The 23,641-nt window shown below is 29.3% G+C and overlaps 4 protein-coding genes across 9 annotated transcripts in view; 2 read left to right on the forward strand and 2 right to left on the reverse strand.

Annotated features, from left to right (window-relative positions):
* LOC115882318 (small conductance calcium-activated potassium channel protein) overlaps nucleotides 1-1,693 on the forward strand; it is an 84,070-nt gene extending 82,377 nt beyond the window's left edge. For all 5 annotated transcript variants that reach the window (XM_030900319.1, XM_030900315.1, XM_030900316.1 and 2 more), the window contains one exon: nucleotides 1,273-1,693. In XM_030900319.1, the coding sequence (XP_030756179.1) occupies nucleotides 1,273-1,425 (153 nt within the window). In that variant the 3' untranslated portion in view covers nucleotides 1,426-1,693. The remainder of the gene's footprint in view (nucleotides 1-1,272) is intronic.
* Nucleotides 1,694-7,006: 5,313 nt separating this feature from the next.
* On the reverse strand, nucleotides 7,007-11,041 carry LOC115882317 (putative elongator complex protein 1). Its single transcript, XM_030900314.1, has 5 exons — nucleotides 10,078-11,041; nucleotides 8,026-10,021; nucleotides 7,724-7,967; nucleotides 7,332-7,663; nucleotides 7,007-7,161 (listed from the first exon to the last, which is right to left on the reverse strand). The coding sequence occupies exons 1-5, from the start codon at nucleotides 10,900-10,902 to the stop codon at nucleotides 7,091-7,093; spliced, it is 3,468 nt and encodes a 1,155-aa protein (XP_030756174.1). The 5' UTR covers nucleotides 10,903-11,041; the 3' UTR covers nucleotides 7,007-7,090.
* Nucleotides 11,042-11,144: 103 nt separating this feature from the next.
* On the forward strand, nucleotides 11,145-12,742 carry LOC115882322 (mitochondrial import inner membrane translocase subunit TIM50-C-like). Its single transcript, XM_030900323.1, has 5 exons — nucleotides 11,145-11,350; nucleotides 11,407-11,705; nucleotides 11,759-11,912; nucleotides 11,969-12,295; nucleotides 12,352-12,742. The coding sequence occupies exons 1-5, from the start codon at nucleotides 11,212-11,214 to the stop codon at nucleotides 12,546-12,548; spliced, it is 1,116 nt and encodes a 371-aa protein (XP_030756183.1). The 5' UTR covers nucleotides 11,145-11,211; the 3' UTR covers nucleotides 12,549-12,742.
* Nucleotides 12,743-12,932: 190 nt separating this feature from the next.
* On the reverse strand, nucleotides 12,933-15,778 carry LOC115882321. 2 transcript variants are annotated; one of them, XM_030900322.1, is made up of 3 exons: nucleotides 15,248-15,778; nucleotides 14,802-15,123; nucleotides 12,933-14,745 (listed from the first exon to the last, which is right to left on the reverse strand). In XM_030900322.1, the coding sequence occupies exons 2-3, from the start codon at nucleotides 15,117-15,119 to the stop codon at nucleotides 13,429-13,431; spliced, it is 1,635 nt and encodes a 544-aa protein (XP_030756182.1). In that variant the 5' UTR covers nucleotides 15,120-15,123; nucleotides 15,248-15,778; the 3' UTR covers nucleotides 12,933-13,428. The 2 variants fall into 2 exon arrangements, with proteins under 2 accessions (XP_030756182.1, XP_030756181.1); XM_030900321.1 differs by having other exon boundaries at nucleotides 15,582-15,774.
* Nucleotides 15,779-23,641: the final 7,863 nt, after the last annotated feature.

The raw sequence follows: 23,641 nt of genomic DNA on the forward strand, positions 1-23,641 counted from the left end.
AATGAAAGTATCTAAGAAAATCTTTGTTTGAGGGGTAGGCAACCTTATTAACATGAATTCCCCATTGAATATCGAAATAATATAGTGGGTGTTTCATTTATATAAGAGTAATTTGCTATTGAAGGTGACCAATGTTCAATATTCATTTTGTCTCACCCTGTATAACTTTTTGGGTCAAGTTTTAATTTGATTTCAAGTACAATTGTTATTCTCACAACATATTGGGCTATACCGGGTAAATTCGAATTTAGGTAGCTTTTATTGGCATTTCAAAACTGTTCTTCATTTTTAGAAAATGCTAAATCAAAAAAAAAGTCAAAAACCTTACCATTTCAGTCATATACTTCATTAACAAAACTCACCTTTATTTTTGTCCTAGAATCCAAAAATCAATTAATATACAAGGTGTCCCAGAAATAAGTGCAAGTATTTTAAGGGGTGGTAGATCTCGATAAAAAACATATTTTCTCTTTTTCGTTTTTCAAATAAGTCCAAAATAACGGAGTTATTTTACTTTGAAAATTTTCCAAAAAAAAATTATTTGCTAAAATTTTGAGTTGCTAATACCTATGTTGCCATATTATCAAGAAATTATGTTTTTCAACTAAAAACTAAAAAAAAAAATCCAAAAAATTGTTCAAAAAATTTCGAATTTTCAAAATTTTTTTTTCGCGAAAAAAACCTCATAGGCGTGTTTCTGGGGTTGAACTATACTACCAGTTAAAATACTTGCACTTATTTCTGGGACACCCTGTATAGGGTGTTCCATTATAACATTATAAAAAACAACTTTGATGTGTAACTTTTTTTGGGGACAGCGCCTGTAGAACACTCTATATTTTTAAAAAAGTGTTCTGAATTAACCTACATATGCTCACAAAATTTCATTTCAATACAAACTCGTTCTCCTTGGAGCCTCCGCGTCGTATTGTATATATGTCGTATGTATATATATAGACGCCACCCTGTATATACATATAAAGTACTACAAAATCGGTTAAATTTTATAAAAAAAAACATATTTTTGTGTTTGCAGTTATTCCAAAAAAGAATTGTTTTATTTTACGTGGTTTAGTCTGATTTACACCTTCAATAAATTAATAATATAGGTAATAAGGAAATCAGCAATCGATAATACAAGAAAAATTATATTAATATTAAAAAATAGGTATACTTAAATTCAATTTTGGCTGTCTTGACTTGACGGTAATAACTAATGACTTGACGGTAAATAGCTATGACTACAATATATAATTCGACTTTTTGTTTCAGCAAGAGAAGATAGAGCAGAGGAGAAACTTCCTGCATCCAGAATCTGCTGCAGGATTGCAACAATCCAGGAGCGTCCCCCCGGCCTGTCCCTGGCCAGGACCCGCTGCGATGCCAAACGTGTCCAGACCGGCAACAACCACAACACAAAGCTAGGGATAAGCCAACTATTGTAGTATTTGTTAAGGACTATTTTATAAAAAGGACGAGATTTTAATTTAAAACGCTTATTTTTATTTGAATAAATGAAAAAAGTAAATCTTCAATAAGTTCGTTCACAAATTAATTAAAATATAGAGTAAGAAAAGCTAATACAAAAAAGTGTATGTAATATCAGAATTTACTATCGAATGGTTATACAGGGTGAGTCTTAAATATGCGCAAATATTTTCAGGGCTGGTAGATCTCTATAAAATAAACATATTTTCTCTTTGCCGTTTTTCAAATAAGCCCAAAATAACAGAGACATTTTACTTTAAAAATTAAAAAAAATTAATTTTTCGCTTAAATTTTGAGTACCATTGGATCTTTTCTGGGTCTTCTTTCTTATAAATTTAATCTACTACCTGTTTCCGTATTATAAAGGTACTTTGTTTTTTAAAAATTTAAAAACATATATTTCCAAATTATCAATTTTTTGGCGAAAAAAAAACTATGACGTGTTTCTTGGGTCGAAATATACGAAACCTAAAAATATTTGCACTTACTTAAGACTCACCCTGTATAATAGTATCGACAAAATAAAATAATACATTTTACCACTAACACTTTCTCTTTTAACTATATTTATGTTTCATAAAAAATATAAGGCCTTTTAATACTATATACTATATGCATATATAGGGTGACCATTGTGTTCCCCCTGAGTTAAAATTAAACAATAAAAAAGAGGTATTGTAGTGTTTACTATGTTATTTTTTATAAAATAAATTTATTCTACAAATCCTACCTCAAATAAATCTTAGAAAACTTCGTAGTCCAGGAATCATATATATGATGTCTATTGATGATTTTATTAACTAAAATTCGGGTTGCGGACGTTATTTCAAAGACTACTGTGACGCCGGTTTATTTTCTAATCTGTTAGGTCTGATATTACAACAATTTTTTAAATTAATGTTGATTTTGGATACTGTTTATATTAGCTGTCCTTTATAAAAGAGTCCTAGTAGATACTATGATAAAATAAAGTAGCCAAATTAACAATGGTTTTAATCAAGTTTACGAAAAGGCTAGTAGAATTTTTAAAATATTTTTAGAAACAGTTTTAAACGATAAATATTTTACTGTTATGTCTTAATTTTTTTAATACTCTGAGAATTATTTAAATTTTAAAAATATTGCTGGCCTTTAGGTGAGCCGTTTCCAGTTCCAATATGAAAATGAAAAAGTACGAAATTGTATAGTGAAATATAAGGTATAAACGCCTAACATATATTGTAAAAATAAAACGAATATATTTTCCTTTCATTTAAATAATACAAAGACTTACATTATACATTTTTTAAATATATATAAAACATTTAGAACCATACATAAGTACAGTATTAAGAAACGGTCATGTAGAATTTAATTTCATTGACTTCATCTTTCATTAAAAAAAAGAATGCTATAATCATATCGATATATAAGGTTAAATATTACATAAAGCCAAAAATTATATAAAATAATTAACCACCAATAAAAAGAAAAGAGGTATGTTAGAAGTGCCAGTAACGAATTTCTTCTAAACAAATTTTAAAAAAGCGATCAAAGATGTTCTGACATCATTGGTCCACTGTAAAAATAAGTGCCATGAATGATACAATGCCAAAAGCACACACTTTGTATATTTTTCTAATCATCTCATAAATACCACATCATGTTTTTTATTACAATATATTCAAAAAGAAACATAATTTTTTAAGTCATTTTTATGTAGATAGACAAAGATATGATTACAGTATTTTTTATATTTTTTGAGATCAACTTTGTTAAGACAGTCAGGTAAATTTACCTACAATCATCCTCTATAATCCTACCTTCTTTGTAAAATACCATTATTTAAGTTAAGAACTTAATAAACACATATAAACCATATTATTCACTTGCTAGAAAATAAACATCACAAGCACTACATGATTCAATGTTGAAAACATATTTCTGAATTAGCCTGATACTCAAGCAAAATATATTTTCCAAAAATATATACATACAATAATTAGTGTTCTCCCTCTCAACTATCAAAATTATTATAAAAAAAATATTGTAAAATCGTACATTTGATGAGCATATTTCATTTTGAGTATAATAAAAATGTTTTACTTGATCTATATATAATTTTAAATCGATTAGATTTAGTATAAATCACATTCAACCCTTGTACAAACTACATAGGTATTCGATAAGATTAATTTTTTATTATATAAAATATAATCACACAAGACTATGTGAATATATTCTGAATAACAAGATGTATAAAATTAAATACTTGAACCCATTGTTAGGCAGAAAGCAGGGTGTAAAAATAATATGTAAAAAACATTTTGATAATACTATATTGCAAACAATAATGTTAGAGTTGACAGAATTAAACTAAGCTTACCAGCTATACAAATACCATAGACTTTACTATATCTATAGCAGTTTCAAATATTAACTCTCCGTTAGTAAACTAGAGGAAAGTTAATTTTTGAAGCTGTTAACTAATAGTATTAAAGATATAAAAATTAGTCATAATTTAGGCATTTACATTAAGAAATTACTTCCACAAATGAGATGTAAAAATTTTATAAGCTGTTTTTTTTCCATTTTTCAAAAAGAATTGTAAAAAAATAAGGGACCGCTAAATGTCAAAAAAATGCCTGGTAGTGGCTTATCTAGGATTTCATTCTAAAATTGCTTTAGTTAATTGTATAAAAAACCTGTTAATTATTTTTAGGTGTTAAAAAATTCCTGTAAATATTTATCTTCGGTATTTATTGTTTCTATCTTCAGAGAGATTAGGAAAAACTGTTTCTTCTTGAATCAAAGTATTTTTTATTATATAAAAATAATGGTTATCCATGTGTTCGAGCAACACCTTTGTTATTTTAATCAAATTAAATCTAGTAAGTTAATGAACATAAGATCAAAAATGCTATAGATCTGCTACATCAGAAACAGAACAAACTTTCTACCTTAAAAGACTACCATGTATGTACTTAAATATATGTAGTCTATAAAAAAAATATCTGGATAAGAAGATTCAGAACCAAAAAGTAGTAGGGTGGAATAAACAAACAAAAATTGATCATATAAAAAATTGTATATTTAGAATTAAATTCGTTTTTCAACAAACAGTATATAATATGTATCTATTTCAACAATCATAATATTTTCTTTTAAACATTGTTCGGTTGTTTATAATTTGGAACAAGCATTGACCACCCTCCTATTATAAGTAAATAGTGTATAATTGGTGGATATGCTGGTGTGATATAGTATATGGTGCACCTTAAAGCATTATATATTTCAGAGGTCCAAATTGTTAGAGTTTTCTGCAATTTCACAAGTTTTATAAGCATATATTATATAATTTAATAAATATACCTTAATAAATATACAAAACGTAAAATATGATATCTGCATAGGTTAGCCTGTTTTCAAATCCTTAGCGTTGTTATATATTTTGACGAAAAAAAAACAAATATGCAGTTTCATGTTATCCCATTCAACGAATAAACTATTAGTTTCATAGAATCCAGAGTTTTTATTAATACACATCATTAATTTGACCCCCAACCCTCCAAAAAATATTAAATAATTTATAGAAACATAGTTAAAAACAAAAATTACACTATACAGGGTGAATCTTAAATAAGTGCAAATATTTTCAGGGTTGGTAGATTTCGATAAAAGAAGCATATGTTTCCTCTTTGTCGTTTTTCAAATAAGTTCAATATAACCCAGATATTTTATTTTGAAAATTAAAAAAAAAATGATTTTTCGCTTTTAAGAACCACTGTATCTTTTCTGGGTTTTCTTTCTTGTAAATTTAATCTACTACCTATGTTGCCATATTATGAAAATATTATATTTTTAAACTAAAAATTAAAAAAAAAATCCGACACAAATTTAATTTTCTTGGGAAAAAACCTCATAGACATAGTATTTCTAGGGTCGAAATATACTAACAGTAAAAATATTTATACTTATTAGACTCACCCAGTATAATAAAAAATCAAAACAAGACACAATTCAGATTAAAGGCTAGTGTAAAAAAAATCTCTGCGATTTTATCAATGACAGCATTATTAGTGTTAAAGTTGTTAAGTTGCAAAGAAAAAACATGGAACTTCCACTACAAAATTGTATTTACGGTTTAAATTTGGTTTGTAAACACGCAAAGCTAAAAAACTGAAAATAGTATCGTTTAGTAATAATCATTAAATAGGTATCTCTAAACAATTTTGTAAAGTTATATTATTTTGTCAAACTAAGTAAAAATCTTACATTTTTAAAAGTCGTTCATTAAAGATGCTGTCATATAATCTCATTATTTCTTATAAACTTACTTCTTATTTTTTTTTCAGTGTAAGCAAAACGAGTTTTGTTATAAGACTGAATGATTCCGTTAGTTCTTTAGACGATCTTCCGCCTTAATTTGGTTCTAGTAAAATTTTCCTTTTTCGGTTACACATAAGGTTTTACTTGATACGGTACGACTGAACAGGTAAGACGTAAGGTAAAACGTTATGTGTATATAGAGCTTAAGGTTGCATTAAAAAATGCAACAATATGTTCAATAATAGTTATAACAAGGCATCAAGCAAAAGTCTAAATTCTCTTAAACTATAAAGGTATTATCAGAAAAGCATAAGCAAAACAGTTGCATCTAAAGAGGATGTCAAAGCAAAAAAGTTTTCAAAAAAGTCGAGGAATACATTTGAATTGTAGGAAAGTAGAAGATTTTTAAGATAACTTATAAATCAGAGTAGATAGCTAGAAAATTTTAAAATTAATGAGAATACACAGTAAACCCGTTAAAACAAAATAAAAAGAAATATCTGGAAAATTCGTGGTGGAAACGTTCAAAGACGCACGATATTTTTCCAACATTTTCGCTGCAATGTCGCCGGCAGGATCTAAACATTCAAAATCGCAACATCTCTCTCTCATTCTAAACTTCTTGCAAAACTGAAACGGAAAGCAAGCATAGTTTTTCCGTTGGCACTGGAAATATCACAGGAAAACTTACGTAGGGGGGATCACAATAAATATTTTGACACCATTTAGGCACTTCGTGATAGCAGACGCACAGAGAGCATACAGAGGGTCCTGGTACGTATAAATTGCCATGCTCGATTACGTATCCTTGAAAATCCGTGCAATTTTCTTCAAAAGACACTAAAACGAGCGTTTTGTAACAAGGGGCACAATTAAAATAACGACTTACATGCTTGATCAAACGATACAAAAACAACAATTAAATGAAATAAAAATTGACACATTTTTCTTTAAATTCGATCACTGGATCCATAAGTTTAAGAGCGCAAATAACTTTAAACACTAAGAGGAAAAGCCACACCATAGATTATTTATACATTATGTATAATATTGCAGTAAGCTAGAGGCGCTATAATCGATATTTTTACACTGCAGATAAAGCTAAGCGGTTAAAGAATGGACGTACACCATTGCGGAAACTTAATTAAAAATACGTCAGCGTTCAAGATGAGCCATTACTAAAAAGGTTTGGGTTAAAATAAGAGAAGACTTTATATTAAAAACAATTTTTTTAATATAAACGATAAATCCAAATCGATAAAATATATTATTTATGTACATAAAAAATAACTCTTTAGGAAAATATAAGCGTGCTCCAGTTCCTAGTCAATAATTCTGACGAAGGTGGACTCCTGAATTGGATATCTATAAAGTAATTAAATATTTTATATTAGTATCAACTCAATATTTACTCTACTACTTATTCATTTTTTTTTTCAAGTTAAATATACATTTTCATAATCAATATCACGATCACGCACGCGGAAATAATTATATATTTTACTTGAATAAATAAGCAGTATTTACCAACCTACCTAATTCAGACCTATTCTGAATAATGCCTAAAACATCGGGCTCTGGAGATTCATTAGCATTTAAAAATGTATCACACCAAATTTTTGGAATTTCTAAAATTACTTGATCCTGAATATTTTTTAATTTTTCATTCAGTAATTTGGCGTAGCCAAAACTTTCTTCGTCCGTCAAAATCGAAGAAATATCTTTAACTTCTTGCCCACAACCAAAAATATCAACAATCAAAAGATATAACTGTCTTATAAGAGCGATATCCTCAAAAACGCCGCCTTCTCTTAAATCGATTTTTTTCTTTTCTTGCTTGCGACGATTTCTAGAAGACTGGGTTGACCTTAGAGAAAAAAATAACCATATTTATATAGTTTTGAAAGCCCTAAAGTAAAATAAATACCCCAAACTAGAACTGCTAGACCTTAAGGATGAATCTCTTGAAATAATACTGCCATATTCACTATGAAGATCGTCATTGTCAATGAATCCATCAACCTCTAAACCTCTTTGTTTTAATTTATATATTTTCTTTTCTCTGAGAGACTGTAATCTTGCTGAATATTCGGAAAATTTATCTCCTAGCTCTGTTATTCTATCCAACAAGTCTTCTCTGTATGTTATGATTGAAGGAATTATTACATTCTCTAAAATAAATTACTATAAATATGGTAATTTTACTAAATATATAAAAAAACTTATTACCGATAACCTCCTTATAGTTATATTTTTTAGCTAGGGCCATCGCCTGTAAAAATTTTCGTTCTTGAGTCAATACTTCAATAGCTTTGTTTCTTTCATCACAGTAGTACTCATATATTATAACTGCTTCTTCTAGTCTCTTTTGAGAGACTAAATTATTTGCAACATTTAACAAAATATCTTTTCTAGAATCCTGATCCAAATTTAAGTTTTGAAACAAAATTAATAGTCTTTGCCAATTAAGAGCTTTTTGATAGTGATTTAACGATTCTTGTAATAATCCCGCCCTTTCTAAGACAAACCCAGCCTCATTATGTTTAGATCTCATTGATAAAAATGTAGCAAAAAGCTCAGAGGCTAATTTAAAATTCGCATGCTTAGGTGTTAGACTTTGATAAGCTATATGCTGTGTAACATGTTTTGTAATAAAACTTCTGATAAATATTGAGTCATAATTTGAACATCTTACTAGGTATTTAGTAGCAGTTGAAAATTTTTTACCTAGTTCATTCATTTTAAATCTTAAATGTATCTCGTCAAGGTCTTTAAGTTGCTCTATTTCCGGTTCAAAAACACGAGGATCTTCAGAACAACAAGTATAAATAAAACTCAAAAACCCTAAATTATAAAGACAGTAAGATTCGTTAACAACGTCTTTAACATGATGATGAAGTAATATTTGATTGACTGATTTTTTACAAATTTCCATATCCCCAATTTGGTAAACCTGGCATACAGAATATAGAGCTGATTTTAAAGAAAAATGTTTTATTTGAAGCATGACAACGCTGATTAAGTTTTTTATAGGATTTAGAGTTATTATTTTATCAAGGATTTTTGATATCACTTGTTTTTTGTCAATGTCTGAGAACCCTTTTTCGCTATTTAAACATTCAGAATACATAGTTTTAAGGCAATTTTCAGAGGAAAATTCAGAAACTATTGAGTTTAAAACTGAAATTGTGCTAGCAGCCTCTATAAATTTATCAATATGATTACAAAATCGTTCTGGATTTAAGTCAATTAACAAATTCCAATTTAGCCTTTGTTTTCTCATCTCTTTAACAGTCTCATCCCATCTATTAGCTTCTAATAATTTTTCAATTATATCAATAGCAATTAAGCGGCACGTTATCGTTTCTAAATTTCCTCTAGGTAAAATTAATACTATGTCAAAGGTGTTTGTTATACTAAGAATTTTAGCACCTTGTTCAACTTCCCTTGAATAAAAATTCTTTAAATCCCACTTAGATGCCGAAATATTTTTTAAATTCAGTCTAATACAGTATAGTTTGCTTGAAGCATGTGTAAACAATAAATAGTTCCTAAATATAATCATTGAATAGACATTGTTACAAATTATATTTCCATCTACTATCAAATCATTATTTGTATCTAAAGAAAAATTATAAGAAGCATTATTAATAGAGATTTCCTTAGAATATAGGCTTATAGAATCTGACGAGTGCTTAAAAGCATTATTTAACGATGAAAATAAACTAGAGCCTTCAGCAAATTCCTCTAAATGACAATTTTTTATTAAATAACTTTTTATAGAATTATTTGATAAAATTATATGACAGGTATTCAAAGCCCCATCATTAAAAATAACTCTGTTTACTATTTCGTCAAAAGATAAGACAAAAGATGACATAGGAGGAGGGATGATTTGTTCTGAAATATTTGTAAAATTAATTTTATCTCCATCGATAGAAGCTATAAGACCAGATTCTAAAGATCTATCAAAAATTAGTTTAAAAAAATGTTGCTCAATATCAACACTGGTCAAAACAATCAAATTACAATAGTTTTTATCATAACAATTTGTCCAATAAAATGATATTAATTGTTTATCATGTGTATAATTTAATTGTTGCTTGAGATACCAATGTCCATTCGAATATAAATAAACACTAAGATACCCGATATTCTCTGTACATTCACTAAAAATAGATAAGATATGCAGATCAGGATGGTATTGTAAATCCTTTATTTTTCCCTAAAAAATATAAATTACCTTCCAGATTTCTTTAAAAAGATACTATATTAACTTACCTTAATATGTTTTGCTAAAAACTCAGACTTTACAAGACAATTCTTTTCAAAAATAACTATTTTGTTAAATTCATTATATTCAGAAGCACACGCTATAAAGTTACCCTGTCCTTTAAACGATGTTATAGGTAACAAATTTGGATATACATCAGACTGATATAAGGGGTTCAAATTACTGTCAAACACTTTCAAAAATCTTTTTGACTCTCTCCAAAAGTTTATTACAAATTGTTCTCCATTACCCCTCCATGAAACTTTCGGAAAACTGTATTCTTGTGGATTTTCTATGACAGTTTGTTCCTGTATTTTTTTTGACCCTTTAAATTGAGTGTTATGCGAGCCCCAACCCACATAAACAGAGTTTGGAACAGGATCATTCAAATGTGCTTTTCTTAATGTGATAAATTTAAATTTTGGACACTCATTAGTAATAACAACTTGAAAATTTAGTGCAAATATATGTTCTAATTTATCCACTACTATAAGACATGTCTCATTAGGGTTCCATGATAAGTATGTGATATTATTTGTTGGTGTTTGGAGATTAACAGTTTTACTAGTTTTTAAATCAGTTATAATAAAGCTGTTTTCTGTTCCTACGAAAACACAGTGCCAAAAACTGAGATATTTCACTTGTACAATATTGTCATTCAAATATTCTGCTAGTTCAATAATTTTTATATCCTTAAAGTTGTCAGCAACACAGAGCTCGTTCCTTTCAGTCATAAAACAACAAGCATGATCACCGATACTAGATCTCGTGACGTTCTTGAGCAAGTTTTTGTCGAACTTATGTAAGTTTACAGACAATTCTACATTTTCCATTATTAAAAAACGTTCTTAAAAGAATCTTTACCCAATGAAGCACAATGTGTTTATATTATTCGTAAAAGATAGGTTAGAAACGCTGTCAAAATTTTCTGTAATTTAAGCACAGCCAGTGCCATCTACACAAAATATTTTACATGTAAAATCTGTAAAACAGACTCGAAATCTAGAAAAGGATATCCTCATTAGGCAACCAAACATACACTAATCTGCTATATCTATAATAAAAATCTGTGGCTCAAAAATGACATTTTTAGAAGAAAAGTGTGGCTTCCTAAGAAATGAGGTTATATATTAATTCGGAAAATGTTTCGGTTTTCTTCCAGATCTATTACTATTTTAAATAATATTACTAAACAGAGCTCTCATACTTTTTTCCATGAAAAAAGCTACAGAGCAGCAGTACAGATACACCATAATTTTTATTGTAGATATTTTTGCAATGGTATTTGTTTAAAGAAACAAAGCTTCAGGGTATATTTAAACGGATTTTATTTTTAGAATCGAAATATAAGACTCCTTTAGGGAACTTATTAAGCAGTACTAAACAGCAGGCTGATACAGATAAAAATGAAGAACAAGAAGCCCAAAAACAGAGAGAACAGTCATGGCGTACAATGAAACTTGCCTTGATATTTTTTGGAGTCAGTTTTTCATGTTTCGGGACTTATCTCGTCGTTACATTGGGGGCGCCAGATAAAGATGAAGAAGGTGTTCCAATTAGGGATGAATTTTCTGACAAACCCCTTATAAAAGCCTATTTGATGAGAACTTTTAGGGAACTAGAATATTATCGGAGAGTATGTTATATTTGTTTCTAAAAAACAAATTTAATTAACTGCATCATTTACAGCTTATTAAAGAGCCATCAAGAGAAAAATTGTTACCAGATACATTGCCGTATCCTTATATTCAACCCAAGTATACTTTAGTTTTAGAATTAACTGATGTTCTAGTCCATCCTGATTGGACATATAATACTGGATGGCGCTTTAAAAAGAGACCATGTAATACCAGTTTTTATATATCTTTATATCCCATAAGTAATGTAAGTATATTGTAGTGTTGGATTACTTTTTGGAATCATTGAAAGATCAGTATGAAATAGTGGTATACACTGCAGAACAGGGTATGACGGTTTTTCCTTTAATAGAAGCCATAGATCCTAAAAATATTATAGCATATAAATTAGTCAGAGATGCAACTCATTTTACTGGAGGACACCATGTGAAAAGTCTAAACAATCTAAACAGAGACTTATCAAAAGTTATTTGTATCGATTGGAATGCAAATAATGTGAAATTTAATCAAGAAAATTTGTTCTGCATTAAGAGATGGAATGGTAGTGATAGTGACACGTCTCTATTAGATTTAGTTAGTTTTCTCAAAGGTAACTGTAGAGAATAATAATTAGAAATATAAAGTCTAAATAACACTTTTTTACAGCAATTGCTGATAATGATATTGAAGATGTTAGAGAAGTGCTAAAAGTATATAGCAAATATGAAGATCCTGTTATGGCATTTAGGGAGAAACAGAAAAGGCTTATAGATGAATTGGAGGCCCAAGCAGCAGCAAAGAAGGAACAAGAAAAAAGCAAGATTTCCAGGTGGACACCAAGCTTTCTTAAGAAATCTTATTAAAATTAAATTAATGATAAATTGTACATTTTTTGTTTTTGTTATTTTTGAAGATTGAACTATCTGAAACAAATGCAGTAGATTATTTTATGTAAACTGCATTGTAAGATGTAAATTTTTTTTAGTCATTATCTGCCTTTTCCTAAAGTAAAAAATGATTTTTCTGATGTATTTTTTTTATGAAATAAACAAAATTATAGAAACATATTTTTTTATTTTCCTTCTTAATTTACAGACAATTTCAAATCTGAAGCAAAAAGACTACTGTCAATAAAGAATATTTTCTAATATATTTTGAACAATTGCAATAGAAGTAATTCTTATTTATGTGTTAAATTAGGTAACATTTCACAACTAAAATTAAAAATACTCAACAATTATCTATCATTTCTGACATCAATCTATATAGGAACCTTTCTCATATCAATACAAAATATTTCAGTGGAATATTTTATTCAAAAACTTAACATTACACTCACTTTGTCAGAAATGACCTATTTTTGTGATTAAAATAAATTGTGAGAGATTTTTTTCAGAACAAAAAATAATATAAATTAATACTTTAAAAACAGATTTATGGTAAACACTTATATATAGTGATTTTAAGATCCATATAGTCAGACAAGATTAAAAAAAATAGAATACATTAGGTCTAAAAATTAATAACTGATAAAAACATGACATTTTACACTGAATTAAAAAATATATAATAATTTAGAATATTTTTTACATTACTTAATTGAGAAAAAGTAGAGGTAGTAGGTAATGTACATGGTATTAATTTTCTAAATTAGTTTCACAAAAATATTTTTTGAATTGACTATAAGTATAATTTTTATCTGTATTATTTTATTGACATAGAACATGTAGACATATAGAATATTCAAAAGAACCATCTATTATTTTCTCTGGCAGACATATAGTCAAAGTACCATTTTGCCTTGTCCCTTTTATGTTCTCTAAACCGGTTTCTCTTGAAATACCAATTTGTCTCAGAAAATCTTTCAGTGCTTCTGAAATTTGTCCTAGAAGATCCGTACAAGTTAAAGTACCATTGCCCATTAATTGTTTTATTACCATTTCTTATTAAAATTGAATCTTGGTGTGGCAACATGGTAATATTAATAAATTCAATGGTGTTTTTTACAGGGTTGTATTTTATATACCATTCATCATCTGAATCAGCTTTATCTTGATACGTGGATTTTTTAAAATTATTTTTAGGCTTGGTAAACTGTGTTTTAATTTTATTCTTAATGTCTGTCAATATTTTGCCTTTTTTATAATCCCTATTTCTAGTTTTGTCAATGTTTTTGAATTGTGCATGATGTTTTTTAACATAATCTTCCTTGCATACATCAATACCAATCTTAACCTTTTCTTTCTTATTGAAGGCATTCAATTTTTTTTTATTCTTTTTTAGCTTTCCTATATTATTAAATCTGTCATACTCATCATCAGTTTCAAACTTTTTCTTTATTTTCTCTTTCTTTTTCTTATTACCGAATGAGACAACTCTATTATCTATATCTTCATTTCTTTCCTTGCTATTATAAACTTTCTTAAAATCTCCAGTTTCCAAGTTACTATTGTACAATCTTTTCTTCAACTTATTTAGAATTTCCTTTTCTTTTTCAACTAGTTCTCTTTCTCTTAACTCTAAAACTCTTTCTTTGATTTGAAGGTAGATCTCTGATTTCTTCAACATATCTTTCTTTTTTTTCTTCAGAGTTTTACTCAAACACCTTTCAATAACTTCATCAGAATAATGATCTTTATATTTTTCTATGCAAAAATTAATAATATCTTTGTCAACTTCGGGCATATCCAGAATGGTATTTAGAGGAGAATGATACTCACTCTCAATATTATCCAAATAGAATTTAAAAAAAACTGAGCATGTCAAAAATAGGAATGATATGAACATTCCATTAAGGATAAAATTAGAGTGATGGTCAGTGGGTATTCTTTCAGCAACTGCATTCGACATGTTACTTATAGACTCTTCTTTCTTCACAACTGATTGGCAATCATGAATACTCTCAGTATCAATATCAGATATTTCTAAGATGGGCTCCTGGGAGCAGTCCAGGAAAAAGGGCTTGCTTGTAGTCTGGACATCCAGTTCAGATTTATTATTTACAAAAGTCCAAGATTTCATTGAAGACTCAGATGTAGAAATAGAAGACATGTCATCATCCTAAAATATTACAAAGTTAAATAGAGTGAAAACCTAAGCTACCACTAACTATTTACAGTAGGTTGATATCCATTTTCTTTTGTAGAATTCTGCATAGAAGTTCCTTCTGAAACATTGTCTAGTGTTTCTGAAGATGAGTCAGCAGAGTTGTCAGTTATGTTGGTATTTTGATCAGTCTCATGGCTTAATTTCTGCAATACATCTAGCTGCTCCTCTGAAGAATCAGAGGAGTCTGATGGTTCGCTTACCGTAATGATACTTGTTTCAGATTCATGATCTGAATCTTGTACAGTTGTGACAGAATTTTCTGATTGTTCTAAACAATCAACTTTGTCAACTAGTACCCAATTTAATGCTTCACTGTCCTCATCCATAGTTCTACAACAGACAGCAAATTATTTTCTAAATTGTAATTGTATTTTCTAAATGTCATAGAACCAATAAGATCTTAAGATAAGAATGGCAAAATTCATTTTTATTAAATAAAAATATTACTACTTACTAATTACTTTTAAACCAAATTTACAACTGCTAACAGAGCCAGGAAAGAGATTTCCAAAAATAAATTTGCTCAGTCATCAAAAATGAAAAGTGAAACAAATATTTTACGTACTTGAATTTAACGTATTCTTTAAACTGAAATAAAAGCACCGAATTCTTTTTTTGGCTCAGAAATTGTATTCTAGTGTGACGAAAAAAAACTTTTAACTTCGAATGAAAAGTATAAATGTATAAGTTTATTGCAAGAAATAGTCAAGTGACACCCGATAAGAAATTATAGTTTCCATTTTAATAAAGTGTATATAATGTCTTTTGCGTAAAATTTAAATACTTACGTATTTTATTGACTATTTTGATACAATATCTACGCACACGTAAAAACGATCACCACAACAAAAACAAAGCTGGATAAAAATCTGACAGCTAATGTATATCCAATACCAAAGATCACAAGTATATGTATTTCTTATTCCTTTTATCTCGAAAAATGAACTGAAATACTAGAATAATTATTTTCAATTTTTAATGCCAATTAGCTTTATATATTTTCTTAAGTATACTAGTTACTTATATAGGTAATGGTGTGGATCCGGTGGCTGACCTTGAAACGAGTTTTTGCTGCATATAGTCACAGACACTACGCATGCGCACATCTTCGATGTTGCCAGATTGCAAGTTATTTTGGAATTATTTTTAGTAGAAAACAAATATGTGCTTTTCAGTGTTTTTTTGTCAATATATACAGTATGATCGAAAAAACGGCGTCCAGTTGGCCGGGAAATGACGATTGAGTACATTTCCCATATAAAATGACAACGATCTTCATTTCATAGTCATCCCTGACGCTATTTTTTCAATCATAGTACTCGCGGTATATTATTTATATTATTATTTTAATATTTTGCACAACACGTGAAACGTGAACGCTTATTATGTATTTTCATAGTCAATAAAATTAAATAGAAATAAAATTCTAGATTCCTATAATTAATCTAATTGCTCTAGATTATTATGCTACGTTTAAAAAGTGCTTTATTAAAAATTCGGGAAATTAAAAGGGATGTGTCCAAGTTTTTTCTTTTTTTTTAAATTTTTAAATGCTGTAGCTCCATGTCATGTTCATAATAGTTTTTTTTTAACATTCCATCAAAACTACGGAGGCCTTAAAAGGCCTTTTAGCCTCCGTAATTAAAATTGTAGAATCATCAGCTTCAGCAACATTTACAGTTACCTTGTTTAATTCTGCTTATACATATATTGCATTAATTTTTCTGCTACCTTAAGATTTCTCTATTCTTACACCTAATTTATGTGATTTTCTTAGCATATATGATCTATAAACCATATTTTTCCTAATGGAAAGATGGAATAGGATATGCAAAATTAAGATATTTAACATTTATTTTCCAGACAAAGCATAATATAGTATTAAGATTAAGACATAACAAATATTATAAGAAAGATCTTAATATAAATCACAAACTAACCAAGTCTTAATTTGGTCTTGTATAAACACAGGTATAAAAATAATAAGATCAAAACTCAACCTTCACCATATTGTCAAGATTTGGCATTATAGGAAACAAAAAATTAGAGTAAATTAAGAAAAGACTATCAAACTACACGATATTAAATACTGTAATGTATTCTACGACACAAACCATCTCCCTTCTAAAGAGAAAAAGACATAAATAAAGCTTATTTTAGTTTATCACCACACTCTTCGATAAAATATATGTCTAAAATTGCTATTAATCCACTAACTTGATATTTATAAGAAATTATGATACAAACATTATAATCAAAGTATATTATATTAGTAACATTATAGGTAAAATGTTACCTCTATCTCCCATTGACGTGTATTGTTCTATAAGACTCGTCATGGTAGTACTTCAGTACATCAATACATATAATCAGAACTATTGTTGCCTGTAAATAACTAGAAATTAAATAACTTGAAAGAAATTAAATAATTCTAATAAGTTTAAAACCATTAAGAAAAAATCCGTAAATGATAATTTTTAATTCGAATGTAAATATATAAATAAATGTTATTAACATTACAATTTTATATATTCAATTTTATATATCATTCCTTAAGTTTGGATATCAAGATAAATCTGAAATTATAAAATTAATTAGAGAATTTGTATTATTATTGATTAACACTCAAAAGAAAATTTTCAACTGCAAATAATTCGAAAATAAACCGCAATTTGGCAACATCGACGATGTGCGCTTGCGTAATATCGATGATCAAATGCAGCAAATATGGGCTTCAAGGTCAGCCACCGGATCCACACCATTACCCTTATATAGTTTCTTCATAAGTCTGCATTGATAATAATTATTTACCAGTACTTATTTTTTTATTATGTATATCATTGATTTTAGGATCTACGGAAAAAATACTAGTTTAAATGTGGTTTAAATATCAGCTCTTTACAGATCACTGTAAAATCCCAATAATACCAAGGATAATGCTATACCTAGAGGGAGTAAATCGAGTTTCTAGTTTCGCTTACTCCGTATAGATGGCAGCTAAGATAAAAATTATTTAAAAGCTATAAGTAAATCCCCTAAATATTATTTTAAAAAATCTAGTGCAATTCCTTTATTTTTCTTATTAATTCCTTATTGGTATTATTATATGTAAAACTCAAAAATAACTAAAATTTTTATTTAATTGTTTTTAAATGGAGGTATAATTTTTTATTAAAGTTTTTTTTTCATACATGTAATTTGAGGATGCTGTGTAGATGAGCTTCTAAAACTGAAGCTTCTTTTATTTTTTACGGGAAACTTCAATTAAAAGCTACAGTAAAGAAAACGCGGAATGGAACAAAGGACAATCAGCTAGCGGCAGCGACTTCAGCCCCATTTACCATAGGCGTAGGTAATATATTTAGTTATACTTAAAAATAATTTCACATTATAATTCTGAAATATTTCCAAGTAGAAAAGCATCAACATGTTTGAATAACATTCCAAACGTTCTAAAGTATGATATTAGAAGCAAAAAAGGTCTTTGTTTGATTAATTATTTTTATCTTTATAAAGGGTGATGCATATCTTCTGTATCTATATAAATCTTCAAATAAATATTGGACTCTTTGTATATGACAAATATCAATTGGATATTAAGACTATAAGCCTAGTCTTCTAGGTTGCTCGTAAGAACATACTTTATATTATAAATCCCACTTGACATTCACTATTGCTAATTGGTTTTCATCTATGGCCAAAACCCCTAATTTTTATGTATGGAAAATACAGTTTTACACACAATACAATTTTTTAGCCCTTTTCGATCGAGGCTCTAGTATCCAGGTCATAAAATTTTAAAAGTTTTGGAAATTTTATTTATATTTAGAAAATATAACTCTATTAGGGCTTAAATGCTTCAGTTTTTTTGAACTCTTGTTTTTCAACGAATTTCAATGATGGTTAAAATTGCTTACATCAAAGCAACGCAAACGCAAGGCCATAGTGGCAGTTGCCTATATTTTCGTTTTCCACGCTTTCTAATTAGTAAATAAGAGTTATAAAAATCGGCGAAATTTTCATGATTATATGTACCTATGGAAAAAATCGAAAAACAGCCTATTTTTGGCTATTTTTACCCATTTTCAAAGGTTTTAGAAACATAATAAACATAGTAAAAAAAATGATGAAAATTTCAGGGTTTGTAGGAAATTTTATGTAAATTCAGGAAACCTTTGGAGGCTTAGATACTTTGGCTTTGTGAGAAAATTAATAATTTGGACTCTTGTTTTTCAGGTATATTATTTTTTGATAAACGTTAAAACGTCCCATATATCTATTACTGTTTTTGTAAGACAACAAAGGCCTATATTTTCTTATTGTACAAATTTTAATTAGTTAATCATTTTGTTAACTAATTTTAACAAAATCAGCGACACGACAAAATCTCCAATTTTCATTACTATATGTATGGAAAAAAGTCGAATAATGCCTATTTTTTAGACATCTGCAAAGGCCTTAGAAAAATAGCAAACTGGGTAGTAAAAATTTTGCGATTGTAGGAAATTTTATGTAGATAAAATCAAATTTTTATTCTGCAGATACGCCTATGACTATTGCCGTGCATCGTGAGGCACTATGCGTGGACCAAATGAACTTGGGGCCATTATCGTTGTAGAATAGATCACAACCGTCAGGTGAGCGGCATTCGTAGGTCTATACCTGATGGTTGTTTGGCGCTAAGATTTGACCACGCCTTCACCATCACAACTGCTTTTCACTATGCGGGACTTTATATACACCGGGCCGTAAATGTATTCGATGCTGTCATAGCCGATGAACGATGGGTATCTAAAAGATTTTTTCCATCACGACAATAATTTATTTCTAATTGACTTTTTATCCTCGCCTCGTTAGAACAGATTCTACATGATGACGTAATTTTAATCAAACCTGTGACATAATCATTTTGGCATTTTAATATTGATCGTAAGATGATAGATTTTTAATAATAACCAATCGTAACATGTTTTAAAATATTTTTAAAAAATAGTATGCTATCGAAAGATCTGTACAACATATCTTAGATAGGAACTATCGGAAACAAGAAATAAGCATCTTATCCGATACTCAAGCAGCATTTAAAGCGATCAACTAGTAACCAGTAACTAGTAAAAAATTGATTAGAGAAGCTGAACAAATTAGGCAAAGATAATAAAATCCTCTTAGCAGTGGCGGACTAAGCCTGTCGGGGGCCCGGGGCGGCGAAGCTAAATGTGGCCCCCGGTCTGTTTAGATAATGATATGCTTCTAATGCACATTTTGTAAAAATTGAATGATGGTTGACAAAATTCAAGTATTCAGGGTGTCCCAGGCTGAGCCTGCGTTAGAAGTTTCTAGAGAACTACAATATCTAGATACGAGATTTTGTGCATATCATTGTTTCACAATGAGATCTATGGATTAAAAATATTTTCAATATGGCGGCACTACCGGAGATACCGGAATTTGACAGCAACTTTCTTATTTTAAATGGGTGACCCCATTTTTTATTACATACTTAAATTATCTGTAAAATTTTATGAATTTTGATATTAAACACCTCTATACCTAACGTTAACCGTTTTTGAGAAAAAAAAAATATTTATAATTTTTGGAGAAAAAAAAACTGCCTGTCAAAAATATGTATATAGCCTAAACGTCAAATTTAGTGATTGCCACAGCCACTGTACCATAAACAGACATGGTAGACATGTGGCTATCTATGTCAAAAATTAAATTGTCCGAATGTCATATAATAATGGCCGCAGCTGTCACAGAATTGAGCGATTAAAAAATTATCATAAATCATTTTTTTCAAATGGAAATCCACTTTTTTTATTTCACTCGTGAAAAGAATTTTGTTACTATCGTTTTTAAAATTTGTTACTTTTTGACTCGTTGACACGAAATCGTTTTTAAGTTATTTAAGATTAAGCTTTAAAGCGTATATTTTTCTTGATTTTAACCAGTAGCCTATGACTAGTATATTATCGATCATCATTTCCAAGGTAACTTTGCGCTGTTTTTTTTTCGATCGTACGGTATATTATTAAAATATCAACTATTAGATATCACTAAAGAACGAAAATACGAGATATATTTATATAAATACACTTTTTAAACTTTTAAGGCAGCTCTATAGTTATAATGTTATAATACAGGAAATTCAAATAATTCATTTTCTCACAGATGGAAATAAATTGTCTTTACACGTCGTTTGACACTTAATGTCAAAGGAAGCTAGATAAAATCAAGAAAAATATACGTTTTCAAACTAAATCTTAAATAACTTAAAAACGATTTACTTTAGGTATAGGAATATGTCTAGTTAAAACGTAACGAATTGGAAAACCTTTTCACTAGCGAAATAAAAAAATTGGCGCCGGGAGGCACCTATAGCCGCCCATACTAAAATATGCTAATATTTCGAAAACTGCGACTTTGACTGATTTTGATGTTATTACAAATTTTGTTGCAAATATTATTCCTAATCTTAATTTGAAAACCGCGTTTCGCTAGCTACTGTAATTTTGGAGTTACGATTTTTTAAAATTTTTAACCCCCTCCCGTACCCCCTTACCAACCCCCACCCCCACCAAAAACTAATGGCCAGATTCTCGGGTGCCACAGTATTTTTGTGCCAAATTTGGTTAAAATCGGTTCAGCGGTTTTTGAGTTATCGTGTTACAGACGGCAGACGGACAGGCGGATAGATAGACAGACAGACAGACAGACAGACAGACACCATGAAAATATTTTAAATTTAGGTCATTTATGACCCAAATAACTCATTTTGAGTGAAATTAAAAAAACTTTTTTTTTGCCGATCTTAATAGCCTATATACCATACTTATTGGTATGGTTGGCTAAAAAGTGGGTTTCCGTTTGAAAAAAAAATATTTATGATAAGATCCGAGGGGCCCCTTCGCTGTCTCAGGCCCCCGTTATACTAAAGACTTCACTGCTCGTCATCAGTAACGAAGCTAGAATACAAGTTATGCTGTGCATTGGTTGTAATTTAAAATGTTTATTCAGTAAAAATAAATAATGAAACCACTGAAAAATAACTTAAAAGCTAAAATAAATAAATTCAGTCTGAAAATATATAAAAAATATTAATTATTCGATTTAATTAAACAAAGAAAATTACCCCTAACCTAAAACCCCTAGCCTAAAACTAACTTCAGTTTTTTAGTTTATAATCATCTGCTGATGATGCTAACATGGTTAGCGAAACACGCGTCCAGTGTAAAAGTAATAGTGTTTTGGTGTATTGTGGTGATTTAGTGTTTTATTTTGCTTGTTTGCCATTTGAATAAAGAATTACTTAGGCCCCCTAAAAGACGGGGCCCGGGGCGGACCGCCCCTTCCGCCCCCCCTTAGTCCGCCACTGCCTCTTAGTCCGGGTACCAGCCCACCAAGGCATAGAAAGGAGCAAGGCAATAAAAAAGCAAAATAAATTATCTAGCCAAATAAGGAGCAAACACTCCACTAACTGTACCAGAACCGTTCTGCTTCTCAGTGGAAACCATAACCTGGAATGGGAATTCTCCAACGAGTCTAAGACACTGCATCTCCTCAACGAACACCTCAATAGATGGAAGATGGAAGCTAAGAAACAATGATGAAGGCAGATTCTGTGGGGAAAAGCCAGATCACTTCATCTCTGAGTGCGCCGAGACGACAATCATTTGTGCCATAAACTTTGGTGCGACTGATATCGGAGATGGAGAATTACCCTCTATAAAACCGTCTCAGGTACTGGCTTTTCAATCCTTCAGTTTTAATCATCTGCTGATGATGCTAACATGGTTAGCGAAACACGCGTCCAGTGTAAAAGTAATAGTGTTTTGGTGTATTGTGATAATTTAGTGTTTTAGTTTGCTACTGGCTGTTTGTTAAAGCACTGAGACTGTATGATGAGTTATATCTCAAGAATGAATGAGAATTTTTGGCTCCTTTTCAAGTTTTCAAAGCGTTCAGAACAATAGTCAATATAGCTATAGAATTCTGAAAATTTCAGGGTTTGTAGGAAATTTTATGTATTTTTAAAATGTATCTTTTTGTAATAATTATACATTTAGGAGTCTGAATGCTGTAATTTTGTGACAAAGTCTATTTATTATGCTTTATGAAGTATTATTATTATTATTACATCTAATTCTGTCCTCATAACGCCACAGTGGCCTATATTTCGTTACTTTTTACCTTTTAATTAGTAATTGACAGGATGTTTATCTAAATATGTGACATAACCAAAATCGCCGTGAAAAATTTTCGTGACTATAATATGTAGGGAAAAATTGGTATTTTTTGCGTATTTTTTATAGAGCTCCTTGAAAAATAGTTATGCACTGTAAAAAAAATTGAGTGAAATTTCACTCAGATTTCACTCAATACTTTCTCAATTTCTGTCCACACCCGATTGAGTGAAATTTCTACTCTACAGAACTGAGTGAATCTTCAATTCACACAGTGAAAAGCACTGAGTGTTTTCACTCAATCGAGATTAGACGAAAGACTCGATTTTGATAATTTATTCACTTTAAAATGAGTGAACTCACTAAGTGTTGAGTTCAAGTACACCTTTATTGAGTGACTTTTACTCAAATTTGTGTTACACTTAACTCGATTAGTACTCATATCTGAGTATTAATTTCACTCAGTATTGAGAAATATATTCTAAATGATTTTTTTTAAAGCTATATGTAAGCTAACTTGTTATTTTAAAACAGGTTGGCAGGTGCCTTTCAAAGGTAAGTTTCAGTTTAGGACATGGTCTCGAACATGTCCATTTCCTAAAATTCACTTTTGGGAGGCATCTGTTCATTTGTAATAAAATAACAAGTTAGCTTACATATAGCTT

Source organism: Sitophilus oryzae, unplaced genomic scaffold (assembly GCF_002938485.1).
Source record: "Sitophilus oryzae breed Bouriz unplaced genomic scaffold, Soryzae_2.0 scaffold_177_pilon_pilon, whole genome shotgun sequence".
NCBI classification, from domain to species: Eukaryota; Metazoa; Arthropoda; class Insecta; order Coleoptera; family Curculionidae; genus Sitophilus; species Sitophilus oryzae.